The sequence below is a fragment of the Berghia stephanieae genome, chromosome 15 (assembly GCF_034508935.2).
Source record: "Berghia stephanieae isolate SIO BIC M18660-M18661 chromosome 15, UCSD_Bste_1.3, whole genome shotgun sequence".
Taxonomy (NCBI): domain Eukaryota; kingdom Metazoa; phylum Mollusca; class Gastropoda; order Nudibranchia; family Aeolidiidae; genus Berghia; species Berghia stephanieae.
The window spans coordinates 26615367-26632866 of NC_088374.1; the positions used below are offsets into that span (position 1 = coordinate 26615367).

The 17500-nt window shown below is 36.8% G+C and overlaps 2 protein-coding genes across 5 annotated transcripts in view; both read left to right on the plus strand.

The window, feature by feature from the left end:
• Window positions 1–10739, plus strand: part of LOC144960307 (uncharacterized) — a 12265-nt gene extending 1526 nt beyond the window's left edge. The window contains exons 3-9 of one of the 3 annotated variants that reach the window (XR_013642834.1): window positions 1546–1664; window positions 2117–2262; window positions 2972–3107; window positions 4969–5043; window positions 6459–6653; window positions 8045–8264; window positions 8416–10739. Coding sequence is in view for 1 of the 3 variants with exons in the window: in XM_078893364.1 (XP_078749490.1) it covers window positions 1546–1664; window positions 2117–2262; window positions 2972–3107; window positions 4969–5043; window positions 6459–6534 (552 nt within the window). In the remaining 2 variants the exon portion in view is untranslated. Of the gene's footprint in view, window positions 1–1545; window positions 1665–2116; window positions 2263–2971; window positions 3108–4968; window positions 5044–6458 lie in introns of all 3 variants that reach the window. The other 2 variants (XR_013642833.1, XM_078893364.1) reach the window with 2 other exon arrangements.
• Window positions 10740–12098: 1359 nt separating this feature from the next.
• The window catches only part of LOC144960242 (synaptic vesicle glycoprotein 2C-like), an 84398-nt gene continuing 78996 nt past the window's right edge, over window positions 12099–17500 (plus strand). The window contains exon 1 of one of the 2 annotated variants that reach the window (XM_078893258.1): window positions 12099–12291. The gene's annotated coding sequence lies outside the window, so the exon portion shown is untranslated. The remainder of the gene's footprint in view (window positions 12292–17500) is intronic. The other variant, XM_078893256.1, reaches the window with a different exon arrangement.

The following is a 17500-nucleotide window of genomic DNA, read 5'->3' on the forward strand; positions in this document are numbered from 1 at the left end:
AAAAAAAAACAAAAAAGAAAAAAAAAACTTACGCATTTATATAGCCTTATATCCTCTAAACATGCTCAAAGCACTTTACAACGGTCCCCTAGGCAACAGTAACATTTAAAATGTAGGAAGAGACACGGTGCCTGTAAGGCAATATTATAACTGTCTTCCGTCAGAGATAGTGAACTTAACTCATTTTACACCTGAATTCGATGACAGAATTTGAGTAAGAGCCTTTTTTAAGGACTCAACAATGTGCTGCTCAGAGTGGGGCTCGAACCCTAGATAGGCCTTCTGGTCCAAAGGTGAGTGTCATACTGCAAGATCACATCGCCCCTTGAAGCAGAGCATCTGAAAATAAAAAATATCCATTATTGCATCATCATTATCATTGCCTTTATCACCCTGGGTCAGGGTATAGGCCACAGACAAACAGTTTCCATCCTTCTCTATCCTCAGCTAACTTTTTTTTATCTCGTTCCAGGTCTTACCACTTCTCTGTATATCAGCTTCTTTAATTCTTCTTCATGTTCCCCGTGGCCTTCCCCTTGATCTTTTGCCCTGAGGGTTCCAGTCCAATACTTTCTTTGTTATAGTGGAGTCATTCTTTCTGAGGTTGTGTCCAATCCACCTCCATTATCTTCTTCCTGTTTCCTCTCCCACTGGTTTCTGCCGTGTTCTTTTCCATGGAAAAGATTATTGCAACATCTGAATTATCTTTTGTGGATTGTCATTGGTTCAGATGTACACTCCTGGGTGGGGTTCCTGACATCCCATAGTGGGCAGGAAGGTACATACTGTGTCTTCTATCCCCCTATGTCTGTTTTCCAAAATGCTTTCTGTCTTGGAATGAGATTACTTGGTCTTGTCCTGGCCCTGGCCGGATACCCTGGTTGGGAGGGAAACAGTCAAATGTATAGTTAGTTTTGGGAGATAATATATTTTCCTTGTAAATCATCTCTCTTTTATGCACTGTATTATGTTTTGTTTATGTATTACATATGATTTGTAAACATTTGAGTGTATTTCGTTTTAGTAGGGACCTGTGCTTGTGTCTGGATGAGACTTTTAGGTGATCTCAAACTAAGTACTTTGATAGTGTGCTCTTGGAATCTACATCTGTTCCCTATTTGAACCAATACCCCTTTGTCTTCCTTTTTCTTGGATGCTTTAATTGTAATTCATGAACTTTTTACTCTCCCATTTTATTCCTTTTTACTTCGAATAATTGTAATCTATGCTAAAAGTTGTACAGGATTACCAAATTTGAGAGAGTTAGGTTGATTAATAAAAAAGTTATAGCATCTCAAAAATGGACCCACGAGCAAATTTGATTTTGACTCGTTTTGAGACAAAATTTCAAAAAATTGTAAAATTTTCAAATATCCATATTCTGAACTGAAAATTTGGTTTTCTTCATGTCTCATAAGTATCTTCAATTGAGCCAAGTTTGAGGAAAATCAAAAGGGGTGTGGTTCCCAATTTCCGAAAATTTGGTCCACTTGACATGGAATGGCCCATTTCTTTTTTGATATTTCTTCCTTCTTTATTTTCTAGATTGTTGTGTTGGAGACTCATACAGGTATTCTCAAGGCTGTAAGTCAAAAACTTGGACTGGAACCACGCAGACTATACTTGTACTTTTGTCTGGTATATACAGGTGTCACTTACATCAGGTGAGGCTTCTTCTATATCACTACTAACAAACTCTAAAGAGACATGATCTGCTTGTCACAAAAGTCGAACAATATTAAAGAGTGACAGTGATTGCTGAAAATTCTGGTCCCGATGTCATGTCCTTGGGTAAGGCACTTAACACATACTGCCCACTTGACTCAGGTGTGAATTAGTACCTGGATTTAGGCAGTGATGGATATTGGAAGAGTGTTAGTACAAGAAGGATGCATTAAAAAAATCTAGAGCTTTCATAGAGCGCAATATCCACTAAATGTGTTCAAAGCGCTTTACAAAGGACTGATTGTGTGCATTCACTCAGGAGGAGGGTAGCCGATAGCAGCGCTCCATTCTTAGGTTTTGTTGGTGGTCTTCAATTTGGGATGGTGGTTTGTCCACGCCATCATTGATGGTTAAACTGTAATTCTTTTCACTGACTACCTTTGTATTCCAGTTACCACAGAGTGGTTCAAACGCTCCCTTACAGTCCCAGTCTCCAAACCAATCAGATGTTGGCCACAGGTTATGCATTATTTGTAGCTGGTTGCATTCTAAAGACTTCCTGTCTCTTTTCTCATGGCTGGACGTCGACAGTTAGAGGTAAATAAAGAGTTTATATTTTTACCAACTTTCATTGTATCCCAATACGATTCAATAGTCTGATGTCACGCTGCCCGGCAACAGTGGCCATCTTGGTTCTAAACAAAGAAAATCATTACTGTTTATTTTTCATGCTGGCTAGAACTTTTCATATGCCTTGTGATCAGAATGTGTAAAAGTCAAAACATGATCAAATTTATGTTTTTTTCCCCCCTCTGGATGCCCTTTATGCTCGCTGGAGAACTATTTCATACGGGCGTCCGCCATTGTTCCGATAGTTTAGAGCCAGTGTTACTAAGTCACCATGCGTCATTAGGAAGGAAGTGACGTTACGACTGTTGAAGAGTATTACCACAGAGCAGTACAAATATTCCCTTCCAAGCCAATCAGATGTTGGCTACAGGTTTGTAGCTGGTCTCATCCTTAAGACATCCTGTCTCTTTTCTCATAGCTGGCAATATGCATATGTTGCTGCCTGAAGCTGTAAGAAGTAAAAAAAACACCAAAAAACTTAGGATAGAAATAGAAGTGTTTGTACTGGTGTCTTATTCATTGTGCTTTGTTGGCAAAGGGGAGACTCTGAATCATCCATTACTAACTTGTCTTCATGAAATAAATGGAAGCTTCTATTCTGTTTTCCGTTATTAAAGTTATATCAGTGTGCTGTACTGCTTTGCTTTTAACTTTTTTAATTCTCTAATTTTGTCAGAGATAAATTTCTACACAGACAGTTGTCGTGGTCATGATGGCAATGGAAAGATTGCATCAACTAAAGGTGGTAATGACCCATACTTCCACCCTGGTGCCACCTCATCATTATTGGTCATTGTTGGTCATTCTCTGATGTAAGTATAATAATTATCTGTGTGTGTGTGTGTGTGTGTGTGTGTGTGTGTGTGTGTGTGTGTGTGCTTGTTTTGTAAAGCACTGCTGAGCTCTTTATCAGTGGATAGTAACGCACTATATAAATAAATAATCATTATTTTTATTAAATAATTATAGGATAACGTCACTCAGTTTTTTTTTTTTGGTTGTTTTTAGACCTTCAGTTGGGTGATTTGTTCACACTAAATTCTCTCAATTAGACTATAACTCTTAAAGGTTACACAGTTTCGTGTTTGTTGGTACTATTCATCTGACAGTGACAGGCAGAACTGGTGAGTATTATGATTAAACGTATAACATCAATATTCAACAAATTACTGAGTGGCTCAATTGCTAGTGTGACTGCTCACTGATCTCTCTCTCTCTCTTTCCCTCTCTCTTTCTCTCTCTCTCTCTCTCTCTCTCTCTCTCTCTCTCTCTCTCTCTCTCTCTCTCTCTCTCTCTCTCTCTCTCTCTCAGACAGACAGTGGGTGTCGTATGAATTGAATCCTGAGTTTGGCTCTCTGACACTGTGATATCTTTATTTTCTGTTTTCATCTTTTACCTATATTCCTCATCATTATTGATATAAGTACTAGTCCACACTTTTTCTGGTTAATTTCTATACGTTATGAATGGAGTATGGAGTATGAATAAACTTTCTTACATTTCAAAAACTGAAAAATTGATATATTTTATTTCTTGTTAATTTCTATACGTTAAGAATGGAGTATGAATAAACTTTCTTACATTTCAAAAACTTAAAAATTGATATATTTTATTTCTGGTTAATTTCTATAGACGTTATGAATGGAGTATGAATAAACTTTCTTACATTTCAAAAACTTAAAAATTGATATATTTTATTTCTGGTTAATTTCTATAGACGTTATGAATGGAGTATGAATAAACTTTCTTACATTTCAAAAACTTAAAAATTGATATATTTTATTTCTGGTTAATTTCTATAGACGTTATGAATGGAGTATGAATAAACTTTCTTACATTTCAAAAACTTAAAAATTGATATATTTTATTTCTGGTTAATTTCTATAGACGTTATGAATGGAGTATGAATAAACTTTCTTACATTTCAAAAACTTAAAAATTGATATATTTTATTTCTGGTTAATTTCTATAGACGTTATGAATGGAGTATGAATAAACTTTCTTACATTTCAAAAACTTAAAAATTGATATATTTTATTTCTGGTTAATTTCTATAGACGTTATGAATGGAGTATGAATAAACTTTCTTACATTTCAAAAACTTAAAAATTGATATATTTTATTTCTGGTTAATTTCTATAGACGTTATGAATGGAGTATGAATAAACTTTCTTACATTTCAAAAACTTAAAAATTGATATATTTTATTTCTGGTTAATTTCTATAGACGTTATGAATGGAGTATGAATAAACTTTCTTACATTTCAAAAACTTAAAAATTGATATATTTTATTTCTGGTTAATTTCTATAGACGTTATGAATGGAGTATGAATAAACTTTCTTACATTTCAAAAACTTAAAAATTGATATATTTTATTTCTGGTTAATTTCTATACGTTATGAATGGAGTATGGAGTATGAATAAACTTTCTTACATTTCAAAAACTGAAAAATTGATATATTTTATTTCTTGTTAATTTCTATACGTTAAGAATGGAGTATGAATAAACTTTCTTACATTTCAAAAACTGAAAAATTGATATATTATTTTATGGTTTTAATTCTTAATTGAATTTTCAAGGTTCGATTCTCCAGATACAGATAATAGATGATACATCAAATATGACAAATAATGAAATGACAGGATATTTATTTTTATCCTTTCTCTCCAGACTGGCAAGAATGTGGGCTATTTTCATGTCATTTTTACTGATTTTATCATACACGGCTACCTATCTTTTGGAAAGGTGAGTGGTAAGAAAACTACAATGGAGTCAACTTTCCTTGGGGTCCGAATAAAAAGTATATCTTTAGCAAATGTTTTATCTCAAGAGGTCTTGATAGCTCAGTTGGTAGACATGTACTTCACATGCAAAGGGACCAGGATCGACCCCCCCCCTCATCATGGTCGATCGAGCAGTGGTTGGCTAACTCCATCTGCTAGATCTGATTAAACGTAATTTGCAATAGACCAACGTCTTATCCAAAGGGTAGCAAGCAATTGCTTTTGTCTATTTCACGCTATAGCAACTTTGATAAAATCCGGCTCCATGTGCCGAATGGTGCTGAAGGCACTGAAGGACTAATTTTTAGGTTTATATTTTATCAATTTTCAAAGGAAACAACCATACAATTCAAAATGAGTGAAAGTTCAAAGTCCAGCCTCCCCTGTTCATGAAAATGAAGTGCGTGACTCTTCATCAACAATTCATGCAAAGTCTTGTCATTAGATAGTCCACATGCTTTTTTTTTTTAGAGGAAGGGGAGAGGATGGTGCAAGGGGGTGGGAAAATAAGGTCACTATGGCTGAGAGCAGTTTTTTTTATCTATACAGAGATAGATTTCTGTTTATTTTAACCGCTTTTGATTAGTTGGCTGTTATAAGAAAAAATAAAATGGAAGGATTTTAAACATAGATTTTATCTGAAGTGAGTTTTATCTTATCTTGACTCCACTTTAATACACATGTACTTCTGACCTGTAAGGTTGACTGTTCAAGTCCTGCTGTGGGTAAAATGCAGAGTTTAGTCTGTTCGAAAAGGAAACAATGAATACAGGTCTGTGCCATAGTCATAGTTTTTACCTTTATTATTTGAATGAAAGAAAAGTCTTTTCTCTTTTTCTGCTTGATGTTTTTATTTATATCACTAAAGAAGAACCCGCTATTATGGGCAATTAGGAACAGGCACTCATCTATCGTAATTATCATTTTACTGTAATGTGGAAATTAGTATAGATTGAGACAAATGTTTTGAGTCGTCATTGATCCCTATATAACTAATTAATGTGTGGTTTAAATAGACACAAATAAGCCTCGATCCTCTGTAGTGGTCTTCTAACCCCACCTCCCCACAAACAAACAAACAAAATAAATAGTCGGTTATCAAATGAACTGGGGAGGCTACTGATCTTGACCCCATTGTAAATTTTGAATTGAAAGGTTGTTTCCCTTGAAAATGGATAAGATCTTGCTCAAGATAAACGTTTTTTCTGCTCCCAAGGAGTTTATCTTAAGTGAGTTCCACTGTATATTTATCCTTCTCATTAATTTGATATTTAGAACTGAACGTCAATTTTCAGTACATGGAACACCCTGATATAATACCAGATTAAAAAAAAGCGGGCCACCTTCCTAATACATATTTGTTATTCTTTATTTTAGGTACAACTGTATGAAAAAGTGGACATCTTTGCCTAGGACACCTCAGTATCTAAACATGGAGAAAGAGGAGGGATGAGAGATGGAGGGTTGTCGTTGTGGTTGTTGATGATTTTGTATGGATTTCACACCTTTCAAAGGACATCAGCACCAATTGATGAATAGAATCTCTGTTTGATTTGACATGGCTAGCCTAGGGCAAGATGACTGAGATGGAGGGTTGTCGTTGTGGTTGTTGATGATTTTGTATGGTTTTCACACCTTTCAAAGGACACCAGCACCAACTGATGGATAGAATCTCTGTTTGGTTGACATGGCTAGCCTAGGGCAAGATGGCTGAGATGGAGGGTTGTCGTTGTGGTTGTTGATGATTTTGTATGGTTTTCACACCTTTCAAAGGACACCAGCACCAACTGATGGATAGAATCTCTGTTTGTTTGACATGGCTAGCCTAGGGCAAGATGGCTGAGATGGAGGGTTGTCGTTGTGGTTGTTGATGATTTTGTATGGTTTTCACACCTTTCAAAGGACACCAGCACCGATGGATAGAATCTCTGTTTGGTTGACGTGGCTAGCCTAGGGCAAGATGGCTGAGATGGAGGGTTGTGGTTGTGGTTGTTGATGATTTTGTATGGATTTCACACCTTTCAAAGGACACCAGCACCGACTGATGGATAGAATCTCTGTTTGTTTGACATGGCTAGCCTAGGGCAAGATGGCTGAGATGGAGGGTTGTCGTTGTGGTTGTTGATGATTTTGTATGGTTTTCACACCTTTCAAAGGACACCAGCACCAACTGATGGATAGAATCTCTGTTTGTTTGACATGGCTAGCCTAGGGTCGTTGTGGTTGTTGATGATTTTGTATGGTTTTCACACCTTTCAAAGGACATCAGCACCAACTGATGGATAGAATCTCTGTTTGGTTGACATGGCTAGCCTAGGGCAAGATGGCTGAGATGGAGGGTTGTCGTTGTGGTTGTTGATGATTTTGTATGGATTTCACACCTTTCAAAGGACACCAGCACCAACTGATGGATAGAATCTCTGTTTGTTTGACATGGCTAGCCTAGGGCAAGATGGCTGAGATGGAGGGTTGTCGTTGTGGTTGTTGATGATTTTGTATGGTTTTCACACCTTTCAAAGGACACCAGCACCAACTGATGGATAGAATCTCTGTTTGGTTGACATGGCTAGCCTAGGGCAAGATGGCTGAGATGGAGGGTTGTCGTTGTGGTTGTTGATGGTTTTGTATGGTTTTCACACCTTTCAAAGGACACCAGCACCAACTGATGGATAGAATCTCTGTTTGTTTGACATGGCTAGCCTAGGGCAAGATGGCTGAGATGGAGGGTTGTCGTTGTGGTTGTTGATGATTTTGTATGGTTTTCACACCTTTCAAAGGACACCAGCACCAACTGATGGATAGAATCTCTGTTTGGTTGACATGGCTAGCCTAGGGCAAGATGGCTGAGATGGAGGGTTGTCGTTGTGGTTGTTGATGATTTTGTATGGATTTCACACCTTTCAAAGGACATCAGCACCAATTGATGAATAGAATCTCTGTTTGATTTGACATGGCTAGCCTAGGGCAAGATGACTGAGTGGATTAGATATTGCACTTGTACCCAGAGGTCCCAGGGCTCCAGCCTTGCTTTATGCATTCCATATCTGACTCACCACAACAATCATAATGAAGAAGACAAAGGGAATTGATCGTTTCGTGTCAAAATAATACAAATGTTACTGCTTGATGCTCGAAGAAATAAAATAACAATTTTTAATTGGAATGGATGTTTCAATTTAATGAGTGAAGACTGATGATGTGGACGTTTTGGGTTTTCCCTTTAGCCAACAAAACATGATGAATGACTCACTAAGGACTTAGAATTAGAGATGAGAGGATGGTGTTGTTCAGGAAATGTCTTCAGTATTTCATTCATTGGGTTTTGTTGACAAAGGGGAAACCTGAAACGTCCACATTGTCTTCATTAATTAAATTGTAGCTTTCATCAATTTGACTATTTTTACTTGTGTTAAAATAATAAGAATCAGGGAATTTGAACTGTTTGGAGTTTTAGATACAAATCTCATTCTCTTCCACATAAAGGGCTTAATGCAACAATACACAGACTTATGAGTTGTGAAGCTATGTGGTCTTGTATGACACTCACCTTAGGATTGGGAGGTCTAAGTTTCGAGACCCACTCTGAGCAAAGCATTGTTGAGCCCTTGGAAAAGGCTCTTTACTTTACATTCTCTCACCGTACTTTGGTATAAAATAAGTACCTGGTCATTAAAAACGTTGTCTATGTACCGAAAAAACATTGTAAAATCGTCTAATAGGCATCATGTCTTGTCGTTCATGTTAAGCGTTGCTGTTGGCTAGGGACCCGTTGTAAAGCACTTTGATAATGCTTAGTGGATATCTCATTATATATATCTGGCAAATTGGATACTTTGTAACACTAAGGCTTTGAAACCACTGGACGACTTGTCACCAAATTTTGCATGGTGTTTACAATTGACATGAAGATGGTTTGGGTGTATCATGGGTATGAGATTGATTAGACATCGTGATATTATCGAAAAATCAAAATTGTTTCATCAAATCCCATCAAAAACAGACGCCATCATTTTTTAGCCTGTGGGTTGCGTGTCAACCATCCGGTTTGTGAGTATGACAATTGAGATGGGAGTACTTGCATGGAATCGGAACCAGGTAGTGGTTCCTCTCATTATTTTGAATACAATCAGTTTCTTTCATGTTTTTTCTTCGTAAGGTTCCAGCCAACCATCCTCGATCCACTGATAGACTTCCTCCTCAAATAACTCCCTGTTTTGTATATCCCTAGCATATTCTCCACACGTGTATGTCAACACAGTCTCACCGTCTTTCCATTCCACACAACCCTCCACTTCTCTCCATCAAACTCTGCTATGAAATCAGTGTCTTCTACATTCATCTACCTTTATACCGATTGCAAAGTTGAACTAGCCCCGATCACAACACATGAATCTAAATTAAATTGCTTATTCCTCTCTTTATCAATATGTATGCCCTCGAAGTGAGCAATTCCATCCAATTGGAGAATAACATCAAGCATTGAAACCAGGTTTCTTGCAACTAAGCACCACAAACTAACCACCTGTCCCTCCAACTCAAAAGTCAAATGAATGCTCCCAGCGCGTTGTTCACATCAGACAAACCGAATTTCGAATGAATAATGACGGAATGAAGAAAGACGAGACAATGAAAGAGCTTTTACTTTCAGTTCTAGATAAAAACCTTGAAGGCGTCACATATCAGTGAGCATACGCGATGGAGATGATGAACTGAAATACAAGGCTACCAGTTTGGCGTTTCAACACCAAATTTGGTCTTTTTCTCAGGATTGAAATTTATTTCACTTGTTTAATTAATTGATAAATTTATTAAACAAATCTCACGTAAACCGACAAAACCTGTGACTGGTATGGGACAGGAAATGCGGATTTATTTGTTGCAGAACAAGTTATTCTTTAAAATGTCATTTTTCCATAATTTTGGCATCGTCAGTGCAGGCGCCAAGTCTGGCTCAGCAGTACCACAGAACTCTCACTTATCTGTATTCAGTTCTGACCAGTAGGCACCGATACCTATTGGTCAGTACTGACTCCCGGGCGCTGGCGCCTGTTCGTCAGTATTGACCAGCAGGTGCCAGCGCCTGGGGGTCAGTAATGACCAATAGCGATTCCGCTTCCTTAATGAGGAGCATTCTATTTCCTGTCCCATCATTGTGTTGTTTATTATTTGCCTTAACTAGGACATCCTCTCATCTCTCATTGGTCCGTAGTGTTTCATTCATCATGTCAGTTTTGTTGACATAGGGGGGAAAACCTGAACGGTCCACATCATATATCTTTGTTACTTCAATTGAAGCGTCCATAAGGAAAATACAATTGCGACAAGAGTGAGAACACTCGAAATACTCCTAAATCCAATGAGCCAAAGTTTCTCCTTGAGACAAATTTACTCCCCCCCCCCCTTCTTCATTGTTACTGTTAAAATGCCTTGATTGTGATTATATTTTTGATACAGGCCTGTATGCAAAGACGAAAGTAACATTAATAATATCGTAGGCTTTTTATAAGATTTTGGAGAATTTTGTTATTTGATGAATTTTTTTAAAATTCTGTGGTTTTTTTTTTTCGTTTTTTTTCTTTCTTATTCTTCAAAATAAAAATTTGTTTTGTTTTTGTTATTTTTGTTTCCAAAATAAACGTTGAAAAATGTGATTTTGAACCAATCCCTTTTGTCTTAGTTTTTCTTGTGTATTTTCAATTGTATATCTAGAATTTTTCTACTATTCCTTTTTCTTCCTTTTTACTGACGCTGAAGTGACCTAAATGTAGAACCCTTAAAAAGAAAAACACAAAACTGCATAATAGACATAAATATAAAACTTGTGTAAAGTTTTCATGTTTCTTTATGGAAACAGAATGAACATAATGTCTAGAGACTAAAACTATAAGTGTACTTTTTTTGGTGGTCATTTTAACTTTAAAACCTCTTTTTACTTAGTGGAGTCCTCTGACTTCCCATGGTGGGCAGATGGTCACTTGCTGTTTCCTCTATCCCCTTATATTTGTTTTCCGAGTTGCTTTCTGTCTTTGTCTTGGTGGAATGGGATTGCTTGGTTTTGTCTTAGCCCTTGCTGGAATCCTTAACTGTGAGGGAAACAGTCAAATGTTTAGTATTAGTTTTGGGATATTATTTTGTTTTGTCTTGTAAACTGTCTCTCTGTTATATATTGTTAGCTATGTTTTCTGTTTTGGATATATTCTGTAGACTTTTGAATGTATAGTGGGATCATGTGCTGGTGTCTGGATGAAAGTTTTAGTTGATCTCAAACTAAGTACGTACATTGATGGTATTCTCGATGAATCTACATCTGTTCCCTATTTGAACCATTCCCCTTTTTCTTTACCTTGAGGGGACATGTAGAAAGCGTCCACCTTGCGTCCCTGGAATCCCTCGCTGAAGACAGATTGGTACTACACGCACAACAACACCAACAACACATTCTTCCATGGTCAGGGTGGTAAAAGGATAGCCCTCTCCATGGACGACTTTAAGATTGTTTAAACGTAGAAGGATTGTCATCAACAAAAATATAACATTAATATTGTCCAACCTCGAGGCAAATATACTTTGTCTACAAGGCACCAAACACCCCTGGCATGCATCTAGTCATACAACATGACAGCGATATTCACGGTCGCGCTATCAAAGACAAATCAATAGCGACATACAGCCAGGACATGACATTAAGAAGTGAGATGGAAATTCCCAGAATTGAAAGCACGCACTTCAATGTGATGATATATGTCAACAAACCTTCACCAACGCCATTCAAGTGGCCAGTTATGTCCACCACAAGTGAGAAACCAATGAATGGTTGTGCGGGAACGAAGAAGAAGAAGAAGAAGAATGGTTTGACTTAGCCACAGCACCAAGGGATACAGTGATAACGAAAATGGAGCTACGGTTGAGGAATGGGCTGACCAATATATTATTTGATCAGTCATGGGAAATAATAAGAACCAGACTAAATGCGGCATCATAATTTCAGAGTTATGTACCTTCAACTGTTGTGTAAACAATGACGTTGTTTCGTGGTGTGTATGTCCCAGATAGCTAGAAAGAGCTTAGAAAGTATAAAAATGATAGATATTATTAGATACTAATTGAACCTTGGAATTATAAGTATAAGTGCATTTTTACGTAAGTTTCCTATCATTTCAGCACAGTATAGATTTTTCACTTAGAGGCTAGAAGTAGAAGAGACAAAAATGTAAGTTAAAATACAACAGATTGATCAAACGATCCAATTCCAATGAATGATTATCTCTGCTGATTTACAGAAAGATTATTTTTTTCCCTATGGTAACTTTAAATTAAATGAGGGCATTCATAAAAAAATAGTTTTCTTTCATTTATTTTAAATTGATTTAACTGAAGGAGTGTGATTCTGATAAGAAGACTACTGCGTCATACACTTCGGTCCACAGCATGGAGGTATGACAATGAATAAGAATGGCTTTCGGCTTCGGATCGAAAGGTCCCTGGTTAGAGTAGAGTCCCGTCCCGAGCGGCACAGAATTGAGTCCTTAGAAACGGCTCTTTACTCACATTCTCTCACCGTACTCAGGTGTAAAATGACAACCAGGCCGCCAACATCGTTGTCTCTGGCGGAGAGTACTGTGATTATCCCCAGACACCTGTCTGGGGATAATGAAAATTCGTTATTCCCAGACACATATTTGAAACTCCGCTCTTTTAAACAATTATCCACATTCCAGAATATGGAATGTTTCCAAATGCACATAGAAATAAGGAAAGTTAATAAAATATCTATAAGATATAAGAAGCTTATATAGAGAGTGTGCTTAGTCGAGCAACAAAGGTCGTTGGTGGACTCAAGGACTTGAGACTTGAGTTATGAACAGCGCCTGAACAGAGTAGGACTACCAAGTATGGTCTATTGACGTTCACACATTGCTTGTACGCGACTCAGGATAGGCTGTTCACAGTAGACAAAAAATCAGTCACCAGGGGCCACTCATATAAACTACTGAAACCCAGAGTTAAACCCACCCTTCGACAGAACTTTTTTACACAGAGAGTAATTGAACGTTGGAACGCATTGCCAGCAAATGTCGTTGAAGCGCCGATCTTCAATGCCTTAAAGAATAGACTAGATGCTGTGATGGAAAGTTATATGGATAGTGTAGAAGTGCCTCCCACCCAAAATAGCTATGATCAAAAGATCAGTAGAGAAAGTGTAGTGTAGGCTAGCCCCTGATCACAAGATCAGGTAGGGAAATATGCATTAGATCAGTTGTGAACAAGACATTCAGTGACTGGAAAGACTCGGCGACAGGCCAGTGGCCTAATCAAGCGACGTCGATACCTTCTATTCCCATTCTATTCTATAAAAACACAGCGAAAAGTATAAGACGCATCATGTCTCGTCCTACATTTTAAGTCAGTCCACTGTTGGCTAGGGACCTCTTAAAGCGCTTTGTGCACGTTTAGCTCAAGTTTGTTGGTTTTTTAAAAAATTGGTAAATAGTCTGTCTCTATGACTATGTACGTATTATACTTTCTAATTAATAGAGGTTTTTCCCAATCTTATACACAACGATGATGGTGGGATCACGATTAAGCCTGTAAATTATATTACTACTAGAACTAGAGTACTGTACCAGCTCATGTCTGATTTGATTGTTTACACCATGGCCATGACATTCTGAAAGAATGAAAAAAAATACTTATAATTGGTATTACATTGATGTTCTCTATCACTTGAACACGTCTGGGTTAATTTGTTATATTTGGGTCATCTGTCTTATCTAGACGTATCGTTGGAGAAGACGGCTCTTTGTGTTACACACTTTAACTTTAGTTAACTTTAACTGGAGTCTTTGTGTTGTCATCTCAGTGTATGTATCATAAGTATAAGATTTCATTTTAATTCTTGCTAATGTAAATGATGCCTTTTAAAAAAAAAGTGAATTAAAATATAACTGACAATAGGTAATCTGGATTGCTTTAAAATTAGAAAAAAATAAATTTTTAGCTATTTAAGACTAAGACCTTGTGAATTAGACTCTATGAAATCTGATATATCTCAAATCTCATGCATTAAATGTTTTAAAACCACTTAATTAATTATGAACTTTTTGCATCTTTTCTCATCGGACTGGGATCTCTCACGCATCTTTTCGAAATGATTATCATATAATAATAAAATAAACATATTTAAGTCAGTATTCATATATTTATGTTTATAATTTCAATTTCTAGCATCTTAACTGCCCCGGCATAATATTGTTTTGATGTTCTTGGTCACATTTGTGTGTTTTTTCTTTGACGTCAATCGGTCTCACTCTCAGATCAAGGGAAGGAAATGTGTAGCAAACAGAATTCCCTGAATTATCAGATTCTCTAGGCGAGGTCGACTGATTTTTTGGGATGGTTTTTTTTTCTTTCTTCCTTGCTTTGTCTGGCACCATTCACACACACTTGATCAAATTTTTACTTTAAGATTGATCTTTCTAAAAGGTGAAATTTAAGGAATTTGATTTGTTGCCAAAATGTATTACAAGTGTGGGCACAGTGTGGCTCAGCTGTACGGTCTTTGCTTTGTACAGGAAAGGTACCGAGTTCAATCACCCGCCGCTGCGCTGTGTAGCCTTGAGCAAGTCACCTCGCCCTAGCTCAATTTGCGACACTGCACTGCGGCTGACGCTAGGTTTATTCCAGTCTTCCCTTGAAATAGACCCTAGAGACATATTTCCCCCTATGGGATGAATAAAAGGAATTTTTTAAATTAATTTATTTTTAAAAAATTCAAATTTATAGAAGGAACGAAAATAACATCACTCAGCTCTTTATTATCGTTTTCAGACAGCTATTTTGGTGATTACTTCTCATTAAATTATATCAGTCAGACTATAGACGTTCAAGTTTATACACAGTTTTGTGTGTTGGTACGTTATATCCAGCTGGTGGATGTTGTTATTATTTTACCTAAATGCATAGCATCAATAGATTGATACACAGGATTACTAATATTGATTCATCAGAATTCTTTACTTTCTCTTCTAAATTTTACAAGAGGAGATAAATTCAAATTTTACTTATCCTGATTGTAATTAAAAATAGACAAAAATCTTTAATGTTTCGTACCATTACCATTCACTTGTGGAATAATGTTGGATTCGAAACACAGAATGCATGTTCTGTGGATAGTTTAAAAACTTTGATCGACTGAGATTTCAATATGACCAGTAATGTTTTCTAACTCATTCGTTTAATGATTTATTGATGATATTGATGAATGGACTTTGTATTTTTCATGTAAAAATTTTTTTTAAAATCCAGAGCTTTTATATAGCGCACTATCCACTAAATGTGCTCAATGCTCTTTACAAGGGGCCCTTGATCAACAGTAACAGGTAACATGTAGAACGAGACATGACACCTGTTAGTATTACAATTTACACCTGAGTACGGTGAGAGAATGTGAGTAAGAGTCTTTTCCAAGGACTCAACTATGCGCAGAGCGGGGCTCGAACCCAGGACCTTCCGATCCGAAAGCGAGTGTCATACCACATGGCTGCACAATATCAAAGGCATTTAAAGGATATAATCCTGAATTAAGTCTTTAACCGGAGCTGCCTACTTGAAAGTTCAGAATTTTGTAGTTTTCCCAGGGAAAAAAGAAAGAAAATTCACCATGAAAATAGCTTTACAAATTATAATTTGTCCTCAACACGATACAAAAATGCTCCCAAGCCTTATATATAGATAGTATGTACTTGGCTAAGAAGCTCATAACATTGCCATCTTAAGTATAATGGACCAACGCACAAAACTGTGTGTATTCATGAACGTTTATAGTCGGGTTAATATAGTTCAGTGAGCATTACTCATAAACGCAGATGGCAAAAAACAATAACAAAGACCTGAGTGACGTCATCTTCGAACTATCTATAGGTTCTCTGGAATGTCACTTTCCTTTTCGATAAGATTTATTGAGTCAAAGACACATTTGCAGCTCTGCAGTCGGAGCCAAAAGTTCGTAATTCTACGAATTCTTCGTGGTACTCGGCAGGTCTGCTTTAAGCATGTTATGTTATGTGTGACTCTTAATGACACTCGCTTTCGGATCGGAAGGTCCTGGTTGAGTCCTTGGAAAAGACTCTTTGCTCACATTCCCTCACCGTACTCAGGTGTAAAATGAGTACCTGGCCGTTACCTAACAGCTTTGTCTTTGTCCGAAAAATTGTAATATCGCCTAACAGGCGTCATGTCTTGTCCTATGTGTTAAATGTTGCTGTTGACCAGGGACCCCTTGTAAAGCGCTTTGAGCACGTTAAGTGGATATTGCGCTATATAAAAGCTCAATGTTACTGCCACATGCCACGTGCCAAGTGTCTCGGTTTAGGTTAGAAACTTGCTTAATCTTAGTCATATTGCCACTTAATCCTTCAGGGCTCCAAAGTTTTTTTCTGTTTTTTTTGTTTTTTTAGTGTTAAAAGGTAGTCCTTCAGAGCCATTGGGCCCCATTGTTATCCCGGTTTTTATACCCTGAAACGGCCAATAGCAATTGCTTGCTCCCCTTTAGGTAGGACACCAGTCTATCTCAAAGTACTTTCCACCAGGTCTAACAGTAGCTGTCCAATCACTGTTGGCCGGGGGATCAGAAATAATCTCGACGGTACCCGAGATCGATCTCAGTCTCAGTCCATTTGGCCGTGAAGCAAGTGCTCGAAAAACCTGCCAAATGTATTTTAGTAAGAATTTTGGAACCAATGGATTCAGTATTTTAATGTTTATTTTTCCCCAAGGGTGAATGATGTTGAAAATGATACATTTGATACAATGATACATACATCTATGTCATACATCAACTGTTGTGTGATGCATCACATGTTGTAATTTGTACTATAATTATATTTCCAGTTAGTTATATCATGTTGATTTTCACTAATATTTTCCTCATACATTAATGGGGATTTGCATAGGATTATGCATGTAAGCTTATTTTATACTTTCAATGGCCTAATGCTACATTTAAGATTTTACTTCTTGTTAAATAGAAAATATTAAGTGGAGATTAAATTGAACGGACATCTTTGACAATGAAGCCGTCAATTAAAAACTGTATTGCTAATAAGCTTAAAAATAAGTGGGTTATTTCCATTTATAATAACTAAGATTACTGTATTTTGGTTTTAAAATTTATTATGATCATTTATTTTTCTTTATTATTTTGAATGAGTCTGATTTTTTGTATTACCAAGCAGGCATCTTTAGGAACGCTGATTGGTTCAAAATGAATTCACTAGAACCTTTTTTAGAAGTATTTAACATGTCTATGCATTATACATGTGAATTCCCCATCATTTTAACAAAAGTGATAGTAGTAGTAGTTGTAGTAGGAAGTGGTTACTAGTAGTAGTAGTAGTAGTAGTAGTAGTAGTAGTAGTAGT